Here is a 14311-nt window from a genome sequence, read left to right as displayed (position 1 = left end):
CTCGTGATTTTTCTGAGGCTAGATCCCTAATAAAAAAACAAATGAAAAGGAGTGGTCAGGCTCTCTGGCACCTAGCGAGGAGCGATCTCTGGTCATTCGTCCCGACTTAAATTATAATTTGGAGAAGGTGAATCTAAGGAGAGATCGTAACTAATTGCGGTCAGATCACGATGAAGATCCGATAGTAATTGCAAGTGGTGCATTTCTTGATTCATTTTTTTTTTAAACCAGACGATCTGATTTTGATTTTTATCGTGCTAGTAAGGAGTAGTCCACTTTTTTAGACGAGAGAATGGTTCACAATGTAATTACGATCGGATCGCAGTCGTAATTCAATTACAATTGATTAGATTCACTTTTCTATTCAGGCTAGAGTCTGAGTCGGGGTGGACGGTCAGAAGCCGCCGACGATGAGTAAGTGACTGGGCTATCGACACCGAGTGAGGGACAACCCACTCCGATCTAAATTATAATCTATATAAAAAAAATTACAATTAATTATCACGACCGATCACAAATATATCATAGATCATCATCCACAAAACAGTACCAAAAAATCCAATCTAAAATTGTCCAATTCAGAATCGGTTATTAAAAGTAAACTGCTGAAGTTTTTTCTTTCCGGATACTTCAGCTCATGATAATCCAAATTTTTTTTATTAAATTCAACGCCGGCTTATGTTCTAGTAAAGAATTGAACAGTGACTCCCACTTTATCTACGCCGTATCTTTATCTGTTACGCCATTTGATATGATGGTAGACGATGATAGATGGGACAGATACTTTATGTAACAAAGATTTAAATACCATCCATTTGAGAGTTCAAATTATTTGTAATGTTAGACGATACCTGAATTATTATAAACAAAAATTATTAAAATATAAACGCTGATAAATAATAAATTTACATAAAATTTATTTACGGATATTAAGATATATTTATTTGAATAAGTAAAAGTGAATAGTACGAAATATAAGTACAGAAGATGGAGACACACTTAAGATAGCTGCTTTTTCCCCCTATGGGTCTGACACACATCCCCTTTACCTCTTCTCTTTCCCTGCCAAATGACGCATGTCCTCTCCTCTTTTTCTTTTTGTTTTTTTTTTTTATTTCATTTAATTTTTATTTAGTTTTAACTTTTTAATTAATTTTATTTAAAAATACCTCTCATTTATACATGTATATTTTAATTTTTTTAAAATTAATTTAATTCATTATTTTTATCAATACTTTATTTTTTCAGTTTTATATAAATTTTATTTAGTTTTTTTAAAATTAATTTAATTTATTATTTTTTCTTAATACTTATATTTTTTTCAATTGATTTTTTAAAATTTTATTTTTTATTGATTTTTTTTGTTAATCAATTTTTTTTATCAATGTTTTATCAGTTTTATTTTTTTTAATAATTTTTTTATACGTTTATAATCTTTTGTTTATTTTTAATTTATATTTAAAACTAATAAAAATACTAACAATTAATAGTGAACATATTCATAATTTAGGAACAAACATATTTTTTTTTCAAATGAAGAGTACATGTAATAATACAAAAAAAAAAATGAAAATAAATAGAAATAGAAATCTTAATCAATATTACCTCCAAATTCTGCTCCCGATGCGTTTGGTGGTGGTACACCTATTACTTCGTACCATAAATAAACACGTGTCCTGTAACGAGTGGCCCATCCTTTAGCTTCATACGATGAATGTTGTCACCACCAAGTTGGAATGGGTGGTACAGGATAATGAGGATGTAAGAAAACTTGTACGAAGTGATTGCCAACATGAGCAATAGCTATTTCTCGACACTCTTGATTTAAAATTGGAGAAGTTCTTCATGACAAGTGAGTAAAACAACTCCCAATATTCTCACCAAATGTATGAAGTACAAGATTGTACCTTGATGCGATGACAATTCCCAAAGGCATAGCGTTCATCCAATATATTTCTGGTGCCCACAGCTCGAAATAATTCAATGAGAATAATAGATTGGTTACCAAATTTGGATCTGGGTAAAGTTAATCATATAGATCCTTATTTTGTTGAATCTCTTCTATAAGGTCAAATCGTACTTGAACCCAACCTTCTTCGCCATACCCAATTAGTGCAGCTATTGCTCTGAATCCACAATGACCATCAGATTGAACATCAACAGTGTGAGAAATATAACGCTGCAGAGGCACAGGTAATTTCTCAATATAAGCATCATGGATGGGTGGAACTGGAGAGTGATCATGGATCGTTTAAGTATTGTGAACCTTCAACCCCCTTCCACGTCTTCCTCTCCCTTGAGATGTTGCAGTCGGTTGAGAAATCCTAGATCCTGAAGTTGATGCATCTCCAAAAGAAGATAAGCGACGTCCACTTTGCTCATCTCTACTCGTAGGTCGACCTCTATGTTCTGTGTTGTATGAAGGAGCTCGCAATGTACTTTGAGATGGATCTGTCATATCAAGAAACTTCTCTATCATATGCTCTCGCATTTGTGGATCCATCCCATCTAATATCTCAACAACGTGGGATGCCCTGTTAGGTTCTGCTTCCTCGTCATTAAATTGATATACGTGCATCGACAATCTCCTCCAATGAGCGTTGATACTCTGAAGCGGAATTGGAATGGAAAAATAACTGTAATGTGCAAGATCATGCTCGCATGACAATCCGTATACAATTTTGATATAACAGTTGCATCTGCCGGCTAGCTGGTGAGATGCTTCCTCAATACATTTTAGCTGACCATAAATCAACTCCATTGCCTCTAATGAAATCCGACATCTTATTTAACTGAAAATGTCATCATGTAAATCTTGATGGCGTGGAATGTTTAGAGATTTTTTGAACGACTTCTTAATATCCCCGAACTGAATTCTCAACATCTTATGTATTTTTTCAAAAGATGTCTGTAGGGATGATATGGTATCCCCCAAATATAACTTCAGTCTCGCATGTGCAGATTCTGCCCTGTAATAAAAAAATGCATTATATTTAAATACTGAAAAGAATTGAAATACTACAATAATAAACAAAATTTAAATAATAAAACTATAAAGTGACTATACATTTGATTTGAATTGCTCCCGAGGTGCATACATGTATCAACCCATACTGAAACAAACCACTCTTTGTAAGGGTGTAACTATGTATCCCAAAGGTAATTTAGAACACCCTCGAATCGTTGATACTCCTTGCGCATGACATCCCACTTCTTCTGATAAGACCATTGTGTCGATGAATTAATGAGTGAGTACCATGATGCATAAAAATATTGTCACTCCAGACCAAACATAGGGGCGCATTTCTTCATTACGCACTGGTTTATGTGCCAAATACAAAGGATGTGACGTGTATTGGGAAAACATGTTTCAATTGCATTAATAAGCGCTAAATCCCTATCTAAAACAAATACCAATGGCAACGATGTCTTCTTTTCAACCATCCACTTCTTTAAGGTACCTAATGTCCATGTCAGTTGCTCTGTCTTCTCATTACTAAGATATGCAAACATAAGTGAGTAAGTTTGCATTGTGGATGTGATACCCACAACCTCCAATAGTGGTATCCGATACTCATTGGTCTTGTATGTGACATCAATGATCAACACGGATGAAAAGTTGACAGACAGCTCTAGACTTTTTGGTTGAACCCAAAGAATATCTGTGATTTCATTGATGTCTGGATTTGTACGATAATTATGGAGGTATTCTTTCTTGATTAATTGGTCCAAGACATACTGAATAGAATTTAGATCGCCTCGTTTAGTAGATTTATTTGTGAAAATAGCATTATAAATGCTTTTGATACCCGTAGTGTTTGACGGGTCTCTTTCCTTCAAAATACTAAGAATTTCACGAGATGTGGTGCTGTTGGCCATGTCGAGCACAAATTCTTTTTCTTTTGGTTTTAACCTACTCGGATACTCATGACCATCAATATATTCTGCTAATTGATGATTATGAAAACCACAAACAACCCTTAAACCCCACATCACACCATCTGGAGGTATACCTCGCAGCTCAAATTGACATTCACATTTTTTAGTCCCAGAATTTATTTTTAAGGATTGTCCATCAACTAGATATTGTGGCGGTTTGTACTTTCTACCTCTTTCACACATAAGATGGTACTTTGGTAGCTTGCCACCTTTTAAATTAGCAGAATTTTTAATAACTACTACAATACCATTCTTCATACCAGCTGTCTTTATCCAATTTATCATATCTTCTTTACTTTCAAATATCTATATAAAAAAATATAACAAAGATGTTTAAATATGACACTACCAATCTTAATATAATTTATCTACTTATAAAATAAATAATGAATATGCATAAAACAATGATAATAACTAATCTAATCTGTGGTAAATTCGATTGTATAATCGCGACTGTTGTTGGAGATATCTTCACTAGGAACATCATTCTCAATTGACCAACTATCTGAAAATAAACTCAAATAGTCATCCATATTTTCAAGAAGAGAGAATGAGCGGTTGAGAGAGAGATAGCAGTGAAGGGAGGTGTGAATGAAGAGTGACTAAAAATGAAGTGTGAGAGGAGGATTTAAAGAGAGAGATTTTGACACGTGTCAAGAGTTGAAGGGTGGGTAATTTAAGGGGAGGGGAGGTTCTGACATGTGTCAAGAGTTGAAGGGTGGATAATTTAAGGGAAGGGGAGGTTCTGCCATATGTCAAAGATTGGAGGATGGGTAATTTAAAGAAAGTGAGAAGTTCTGACATGTGTCAAGAGTTGGAAGTGGGGTGATTTAAAGGGATGAGAGATTTTAACATATGTCAAGGGTTGGAAGGGGGGTCATTTAAAGGGATGAGAGATTTTGACATGTGTCAAGGGTTAGAAGGAGGGTCATTTAAAGGGATGAAAGATTTTGACATGTGTCAAGGGTTGAAAGGTGGGTAATTTAAAGGGAGGGGAGGTTCTGACATATGTCAAGCGTTGAAGAGGGGTAATTTAAAGGGAGGGGGGGTGTTTTGACAGGTGTCAATGGTTGGAGAATGACGAATTTAAATGGAGGGAGTGTTTTGACAAGTGTCAATGGTTGGAGGATGGGTAATTTAAAGAGGGTGAGAGATTCTGTCAAAATTAAATAAAATTGATTAAAAAATTAAAAGGTAATTTATAGGAAGGGAGTAATTTAAAAATTATATAAAATAAAAAAATTTAAAAATTTGATAAAAAAATAATAAACAAAATTGATTAAAGAAATAAGACTAAATAAATATTAAAAAATAATCAATAAAATTAATTAAAAATAAAACTAAATAAAAATTAAATAAAATTTTAAAAATATAATTATTAATGAAAAATTAATAAACAAAATTAATTTAAAAATAAAAATTAAATAAAATTAAATATATATATATATATATATATAAGTATTAATGAAAAATAATAAATAAAATTGATTAAAAAAATTAAAACTAATTTTTTTTTTAAATATATAAGTATGAATGAAAAAAATAATAAATAAAACTAATTTAAAAATAAAATTAAAAAAAAATCAAAAAGGATAGAAGGAAGAACGATCATTTAAAAGGGAGGGAGAGAGGAGAGATGGGGTGCCTGTGTCGGGAGGTGGGGGGGGAGAGAGCAATTTGCCCTTAAAAATTGGTAGTGATCTTATCTGAAGATGTGAAGATGAAAAATCAGAGAGGTGATAATTTTATTAATCGGATGAAGAGTTTACTCTTTTTTATAAAATAAAACTAAGTCTAGGGAATAGGTTTTGATATTGATCCTCTGACATTCAAATTAGAAACAGAGAAAGGAAAATAAAAAATGATAAAGATCAAGATTTATATTTCTTACTTTTTCTCATACATAACATGCTCTTTTACACATTTCTTAGTAACATTCTATCTTACTCAGTTTAATAATATTGATTTCTTTCAAAAAAATATTTTTATCTTGACTTCTGTGCATTTAATGACAGATGAAGTGTTCTCCTTTATTTTTTCTTCCTCGAGATCCTTAATCTTCTCCTTTATTATTTTGCATGACTGATGTCGATGTCATATCCGATCGGATGGGTGGTTCGCTCGGACTGATTTTCCGTCGACTGGACAACATCATTCCGATCGACTAATGTAATTACTCCTGCTCGAATTAGCCTTGTTTGAACCTTAATGTTGACCGCTTTAATTTTGACCTATATCTTAACTATTGACCTATGTCACGTAAGTTCTTATCTCCGCATTATATTAATTTACACACTTCTAGATATTTTTTCACTATCTAATTGTCCTTTAGTAAAGAAATTATTATTTCTAGTGCTCGTTTATAAAAAAACAAGACAAGTCAAGATATCTAGCCTTGACTAACAATTGACTATGAGAATAGCATCTATCGAAAACTCTCAATTTCTATGGATAGGATAGTCCCTAAATGTTCTTGTGTCTCCGGTACCTGTTTATAGAAGATGCAATATTAATCCTCCAGATAATCATGTTTGTCTTTAGTAGGAAAACACTTATGTATATATACCAACATTCAAAAGTAGGGCTTCTATACTATCCGTGTTCATGGCTACTTAAGATTAAGATGTCTAAATAAGTCATATCCAAAAACAAGAGTATGTCTTAACTACTCCTTCCTGTTTAAACTAATTTGCCTGTCTTTGCATAGCATTCTCCAACAAAGCAATCGCTAAGGGAAATCTGAGTGAGCTGCCTCTCAAATTCATACATCAGCTAGCCTCAAAGTAAGTGTGATGTCCCACTTGATCTAAAGAACATCCATCTTAATTTATATCCTCTACAGTGCTTTAGTTAGAAGGGTTAGGTCCCTTAGTATTAAATTATGTAATGAAGAAATTGACCATATGTAATGTTAGGTGAAATGATGTTTAATATTTTAATAAAGTTTGTAAAAACATATATGTAAATATATACTTTAATTTTATAATAGATATAATATGTTAAATTTTTATTATTTAAAAATATTATGAGCTGTGTACACATTTTATTTTTAGAAAAACATTTTAGTCAAGTAAGATATTCTAAATTAAACGACTAATATATTCAAATAAATATTTATTTAAAAAATAATAATTCTTTAAATTAGTTGTTCATTAAAATTGATATAAGATTAAAAATTTATCTATCTACTGGTTTAAAATTGAAATTTGATGATTTTATGGTAAATTTAATATTTTTGGATTTGAGGTGGCGTGATTCATTAAGCTTGGAGCCCAAGCAATACTCTGTCTTTCTAATGGCCGTCCGATCACAATCTAACGGACAAATAGATGCAGACAAACAAATCCACCGACCCTTCTGGAAGCGCTGCTCGCTCTATATATTCAAGTTTCTTCGACCTCGAACGGAGTACCTTTCGAGAACCTCCTGCTTTTGCCGATTCATCTGCGACTCCTCCTCGAAGATGGCTCGCGGCAGCTCCGGCGGTAAGATTTTTCATCTGCGACTTCTTCTTTCGTAGACGCGATTGATGTTGTATTTGATCTCGTAGTTGTTGGAGTCAGGTGGCATTGATCTTGTTTGGGTTCCTCTTGCACTAGATAGGTGCGAAGAAGTGATTTATTTATTCTAGATTGTAGCTATAGTTCGTATCACTCGAATCCTTGATCAATATCGTGTCATAAGTTCTCAAAATGGAGAAGAAGAAAAAACTCAAGTCGTTTCGTTCTGTTTGGACGGAAGTTTTCTTCATATTATGTATTGACCTAGATGGGCGATTGATGTTGTATTTGAGTTCAATGTTGTTGTAGTTGGGACTTGGGAGGTGTTGATCTTGTTCGGATTTGTATTGCGTTTGATGGGTGAGAAGAATTAAACCCTTTATTTTAGTTATTCTTATGTCCTGTAGCATTCGAATCCAAGATGAATATCCTTCCATAAATCGGAGGTGTTGATGCGTCCTTTTTGTGCTTGTAGATTGTCGTAGGCGCGACCTAGATGCGATCGGTGTTGTGTTTGAACTCATTGTTGTCGGAGTTTGAAGGTGTTTTTCTTTCTTTTGATCTGTTGCGTCTTCATTTGAGATGATTTTTATGCCTTTTATCCTCAAATTTAGGACGCTCTTCTGGTCGTGCTGCATCTCGAGCAACTCCGATGAGGAACCCGCCTCAAAAAGGTATCTATCCCCCTTCCCATATATTTGTTTTACCTAAGAATTTTCCTTTCTTTCTAAATTTTGGATGATCCACTGACATTCAAATGCATTTTATTAGACGATCTAGTAATTTCTTCTGAAACTATGCTGTATACATTTTCTCTGCTGCAGCGCGCTCTGCGCCTCCGCCTGCTCCCGCTCAGGCAAGAGAATCACTCCTTGGCTCATTTGTTGCCACCATTAAGGAAGGTTTGTTGATTTACAATTATGTTGCATTTAACAAACAAAGCTTGTGTCTTTATGTTTCAAATTTCAAGTGGTTTTGCTCACTGGCAGGGTTCGGCTTTGGTGCCGGGAGTGCCCTCGCGCATCGAGCAATTGAAGCTGTTCTAGGTCCTCGTTCCATTAAACTTGAGACTGTAGTCTCTCCAGCCCCAACGGCTCCTCCTCCTGTGAATGCCTCTTTGGAATCTGATGCTTGCAATATCCATTCTAAAGCCTTCCAGGACGTAAGTGATCGAGTCAATTTGCTTTTTGTCACTCGATACAATTACCAAGTTGATATTCTTTTGAATAATACACTTGCGTTTGCTATATTCTAATTCCGCTAATTAATTGTCTGATTGAGTATAAACAAGGAATAGAATAGGATAAGTATTTCTTAATTTGGTCCATATAATGAAACATATATTGAATCACTACTGCACTTGTATTTGATTTCTAGACAGAATCATCTATGAGTATTTATCCTGTAAGGCCTTCATGAGGAGTAAATAAATAATCCTATTGTTTTGCAGGATTCGTATAATATATTTCGTTTGTGTTATTTCCATGTTGAACCTAATAGGTAATCCCATATATGTTTCTTATGAAACAGTGCCTCAACAACTTTGGGAGCGACATCGGCAAATGCCAGTTTTACTTGGACATGCTCAAGGACTGCCGCCGTGCATCTGGTGCTGTTCTTGCCGCGTAGTGTTTGATCTATTTCAAATAAATTGTCGTTCAGCATTATGGTTAGGGTTGATCTGAGATGCTCGTAATGGCGTTGCACTTGGATTTCTATGCTACGTACATTTTCATAATTGTTTGGGAGCAAGTAGTACACGAACTCTCTTTTGATTTCGGTAATGAGACAGATTCCTTATGTAAGAAAGATTTAAAGATCATTCCTATCGTATTATATTTAAGGAGTTTAAATATCTAAATTACTAAAAATAAAAATTATAAAAATAGAAACGCTCATTAATAATAAATTTACATAAAATTTGATATTAATAATTTAATTTTTAATAAGTAAAAATGTATAGCACGGAATAAAAGTATAATACATTGGATTCGAGGAGTGATTCCATGATGTCAAATCATAATGCACTTTCAAAAATTGATATATGTGAATGTGCATACTGTTAAAAAATCTTTTCACGGTCTATCCTTCATGAAAGAAATTATTGTTTCTATCCCTCTGTACAAAGTTTATCCAATAAGATAAAGATATCTTGATTAACAATCAATTCTCATATTGTCCAGAATCTGAGTCGGATGAATATCGAATGAAGTATCGTTGATATTGATAGGGAGGAGATTGTGAGGTTACGTTCGTGCGGACTTCAGAGAACGGGTCTCCACATGGTCCTAAAGAACTGTTGGGTCTGAACAGGCGGTACTAGAACTCTGCGCACACTCAGACAAACACACGGAACATTAGAGGTCGAGAACTATGGAAAAAGTCCCCGGAACAAGTACTCCGACGCTCAAGTCAGGTACTTTTTCCCTAGAAAAATAGTTTACGAAGGAAGAAGAAAAGTAGAAGATAAGTGTGCGAGTGAGCGTACCTGCACAAGGGAGAGGATGTTCCTTTTTATACGCCAATACGTACCTTCTGGAGACTGACCCCCTGTCAGAGGATGTCAGGTGTCAGGATTTGTTAGGTGGTGGAGGACACGTGACCTTCTCCTATAGGTTGTAGGAAGGTTCTATTTGCAGGCACCCCTAACTGTTGGAATATTTCCTGACATGTAGTAGTTATTCTCTGACAGATGGTTACGATTCCTGGATCTGTTGTCGCGTGGCGCCTTCTATCCCGCCCGGGTGTGAGCAAGGCAACCCAGGTCGATCTACTAAGCACTGATGAACAGATTGGATGGACGGAACGGTGCGACCCAAGTCTCTTTCTCCCTGCTATCCTGATTCAGACTCGACCGAGAATGACAAGTCTGTTTATGCGAGGTAGCTTGAAAAAACTCGGCCGGTGAAGCTAGGTCAGGCTTCGCTTTGATCACATGTCCTGTCGCAGACCTGGTTTCCTGACCGGTAGACTCCACCCTGGCTTTATACGCTGGATGGTCCCGGGTGGTCCTACTCCATATGTTGACTGTTACATCCCCTTGACTTCTGACTGCCACATCCCCTTAACTTCTGACTATCACGTGCCCTTGACTTCTGACTGTCACATCCCCTTAACTTCTGACTGCCACGTCCCTTGACTTCTGATTGCCACGTCCTTTTGACCTTTGATGATCAAATCTTACCTTTATGCACCGTATCAGACTCCTAAGATAATATTTCTTAAAAACTCTCAATATTTGATAATTGATAGAGATCTTATGTCTCATATGTAGTTACTCAATGATTCTCCTCTATATATTTGTGATCAAGGTTATCTAAAGAATAGATGCTTGTGTGTCTTAGTATAGGTGCAATATTGATCCTCAAAAGGTAAGTACGTAACTAGGCTATATATAGGACTTCCATACTATCCCTGTCCATAACTTCTTAAGAGTATGATGTCTAAAGAAGTCATATGTCCTTACCACTCTTTCTTTTTCAAACCAATCTATCAGTCTTTGTGTAACATTCTCCAACAATTTAGTAGTCGATAGTGTAAGATCACATATCTATAGCAATCATTGACGAAAATCCAAAGTGAACTGCCTTTTAGGTTCATGCATTAGCTCACCTCAAGTAAGTGCAATGTATCCACTTAATCTAAAGAACGTTTATCTTAGCTTGTATCATCTATAGCAACTTAGCCAGAAGAATTAGGTTTCATGTAATCAAAATTTTTAATGAAGAAATTGTAGATGATGTTAGGTAAAATGATTTTTAATATTTTAATAAAGTTAGTAAAAACATATACGTATATATACACTTTAATTTTATAATAGATATAATATGTTAAATTTTTATTATTTAAAAATATTATGATCTGTGTACATTTTTTTTTAGAAAAACATTTTAATCAAGCAATATATTTTAGATTAAATAACTAATATATTTATTTTTTAAAATAATAATTCTTTAAATTAGTTGCTCATTAAAATTGTTATAAGATTAGAAATTTGATTATATTATGGTAAATTTAATATTTTTGGATTTGAGGCGTCCAAAATTCGAAATATTCCCAAAGGTGGCGTGATTCATTAAGCTTGGAGCCCAAGCAATACTCTGTTTAGCTAATGGCCGTCCGATCACAATCTAACGGACAAATAGATGAAGACAAACAAATCCACCGACCCTTCTGGAAGCGCTGCTCGCTCTATATATTCAAGTTTCTTCGACCTCGAACGGAATACCTTTCGAGAACCTTCTTCTTTTGCCGATTCATCTGCGGCTTCTCCTCGATGCCTCGGTCGAAGATCCGTCGCCGCAGCTCCCGCAGTAAGATTTTTCATCTGCTCTGTTTACAGATCGTCGCTGTGTTCGGAAACTTGTTTTCATTTATCCATGGACTCTTCGATCTTTCATAGACGCGATTGATTTTGTATTTGATCTCATAGTTGTTGGAGTTAGGAGGCATTGATCTTGTTTGGGTTTCTCTTGCACTAGATGTGCGAAGAAGTGATTTCTTTATTTTAGATTATAATTATAGTTCGTAGCACTCGAATCCTTGATCAATATCGTGTCATAAGTGCTCAAAATTAAGGGAAAAAGAAAACAAACTCAAGTCTGTTCGGACGGAAGTTTTATTCATGTTATGTGTTGACCTAGATGGGCGATTGATGTTGTGTTTGAGCTCATTGTTGTTGTAGGTGTGATCTTGTTCGGATTTGTATTGCATTTGATGGGCGAGAAGAATTAAACCCCTTATTTTAGATATTCTTATGACCCGTAGCATTCGAATCCATGATGCGATCGGTGTTGTCTTTGAACTCATCGTTGTCGGAGTTTGAAGGTGTTTATCTTTCTTCGGATCTGTTGCGTCTTCATTTGTAAAGAAGCTACGTCTTCATTTTAGATTATTGTTATGGCTTGCACTAGAATTTGGATGTCGTTATTACTGGAGATTAGATTGTATAGCTACGCTATTTCGATCTAGTAGTATATGATTCGAGGGTGGATAGAGGCGTCGCCGACAGTATGTTCTTGTTATTGAAAGACATTATTTGCTAATAATGGTGGTTAAAGCTTTGAGTTGCTAAGTCTTATTTCAAAGTATCATAATTCTTGTTAATTAGTTCGTGTCATTGGCCTTTTATCCTCAAACTTAGGTCGCACTTCTGGTCGTGCCACAGCTCCAGAAGTTCCGGTGAGCAACAAGCCGTCCTCTTCTGGTCGTCCTACAGTTGTAGCAGGTCCGGTGTGCAACCCACCTCAAAAAGGTATCTATCCCCCTTCTCATATATTTGTTCTATCCATGAAATTTTCTTTATTTCTAAATTCTGGATGATCCACTGACATTCAAATACATTTTATTCATCGATCTACTAATTTGTTCTAAAACTATGCTATATACATTTTATCTGCCGCAGAGCGCTCTGCGCCTCCACCTGCTCCCGCTCAGGCAAGAGAATCACCCCTTGGCTCATTTGTTGCCACCATTAAGGAAGGTTTGTTGATTTACAATTATGTTGCATTTAACAAACAAAGCTTGTGTCTTTATGTTTCAAATTTCAAGTGGTTTTGCTCACTGGCAGGGTTCGGCTTTGGTGCCGGGAGTGCCCTCGCGCATCGGGCAATTGAAGCTGTTCTAGGTCCTCGTTCCATTAAACTTGAGACTGTAGTCTCTCCAGCCCCAACGGCTCCTCCTCCTGTGAATGCCTCTTTGGAATCTGATGCTTGCAATATCCATTCTAAAGCCTTCCAGGACGTAAGTGATCGAGTCAATTTGTTTTTTGTCACTCGATACAATTACCCAGTTGATATTCTTTTGAATAATACACTTGCGTTTGCTATATTCTAATTACGCTAATTAATTGTCTGATTGAGTATCTACTTTTTAGGGAACAAAATAATTAAAAATTAAAATAAACAAGGAATAGAATAGGATAAGTATTTCTTAATTTGGTCCATATAATGAAATAAATATATATTGAATCACTACTGCACTTGTATTTGATTTCTAGATAATAATAATAATAATAATTTCTAGATGAGGAATAGTTTAATGTAGGTATTATTCAAGACTATCTCAGAATTATGAGTATTTATTTTGTCAGGCTTTCATAAGGAGTAAGTAAATAATCCTATTGTTTTGCTGGATTCATATAATACATGTCATTTATGAATTATGATATTTCCATGTTGAACCTAATAGGTAATCCCATATATGTTGTTTATGAAACAGTGCGTCAACAACTTTGGGAGTGACGTCAGCAAATGCCAGTTTTACTTGGACGTGCTCAACGAGTGTCGCCGTGGATCTGGTGCTGTTGTTAGCGCGTAGTGTTTGATCTCTTTCAAATAAATTGTCGTTCAGCATTATGGTTAGGATTGATCTTATGAAACAGCACTTGGATTTCTATGCGACGTACATTCATAATTTGATTGGAAGCAAGTAGTACACGAACTCTCTTTTGATTTCGGTAATGAAGTTGAGTCCCAATTCAAATGTGGTACCGCCCGCTGCCCCTTGCGTTGTGTTTTAATTAATCGACAGCAAGTAGTTGCAATTTTAATAATATATTGAGATAAAAATTTATTTGATTGAGAATCGTACAAAAAGGCGAACTGTTTTCCGTTATGCACTGAATACGTGCGGGAAACAAATACAAAGATGAATGTCACGAATGTCACTATTACCGTAATCGAATTTAAACATTTTTTTTTTTTAAGATGAATTTAAACTCATAATATTTTATTCGACCAAACTTAAATTTTATATAATTTTAATTTAAATATATTAAAAGTTTAAATTTGAATTTAGTTATTTTAAATTATAGTTCTTCGAATCCAACTTGAATTTTATTTCAAACCGACTAACATAAAGTGATTTATATT

The 14311-nt window shown here is 34.7% G+C and overlaps 2 protein-coding genes across 4 annotated transcripts; both read left to right on the top strand.

The window, feature by feature from the left end:
• The first annotated feature begins 7362 nt into the window (after nucleotides 1-7362).
• On the top strand, nucleotides 7363-9244 carry LOC122037092. 2 transcript variants are annotated; one of them, XM_042596571.1, is made up of 6 exons: nucleotides 7365-7424; nucleotides 7915-7981; nucleotides 8054-8113; nucleotides 8264-8341; nucleotides 8429-8601; nucleotides 8970-9244. In XM_042596571.1, exons 2-6 carry the CDS (start codon nucleotides 7936-7938, stop codon nucleotides 9066-9068), a joined length of 456 nt encoding a protein of 151 aa, XP_042452505.1. In that variant the 5' UTR covers nucleotides 7365-7424; nucleotides 7915-7935; the 3' UTR covers nucleotides 9069-9244. The 2 variants fall into 2 exon arrangements, with proteins under 2 accessions (XP_042452506.1, XP_042452505.1); XM_042596572.1 differs by lacking the exon at nucleotides 7915-7981 and having other exon boundaries at nucleotides 7363-7424.
• A 2422-nt stretch (nucleotides 9245-11666) lies between these two features.
• LOC122037068 (hemiasterlin resistant protein 1-like) lies at nucleotides 11667-13929 on the top strand. 2 transcript variants are annotated; one of them, XM_042596533.1, is made up of 5 exons: nucleotides 11667-11752; nucleotides 12583-12693; nucleotides 12844-12921; nucleotides 13009-13181; nucleotides 13659-13929. In XM_042596533.1, the coding sequence occupies exons 1-5, from the start codon at nucleotides 11716-11718 to the stop codon at nucleotides 13755-13757; spliced, it is 498 nt and encodes a 165-aa protein (XP_042452467.1). In that variant the 5' UTR covers nucleotides 11667-11715; the 3' UTR covers nucleotides 13758-13929. The 2 variants fall into 2 exon arrangements, with proteins under 2 accessions (XP_042452467.1, XP_042452468.1); XM_042596534.1 differs by having other exon boundaries at nucleotides 11679-11752; nucleotides 12607-12693.
• Nucleotides 13930-14311: the final 382 nt, after the last annotated feature.

Source organism: Zingiber officinale, unplaced genomic scaffold, assembly GCF_018446385.1.
Source record: "Zingiber officinale cultivar Zhangliang unplaced genomic scaffold, Zo_v1.1 ctg232, whole genome shotgun sequence".
NCBI classification, from domain to species: domain Eukaryota; kingdom Viridiplantae; phylum Streptophyta; class Magnoliopsida; order Zingiberales; family Zingiberaceae; genus Zingiber; species Zingiber officinale.
The sequence above is the reverse complement of the archived record's forward strand: the minus strand, read 5'-3'. Positions and strand labels throughout refer to the sequence as shown.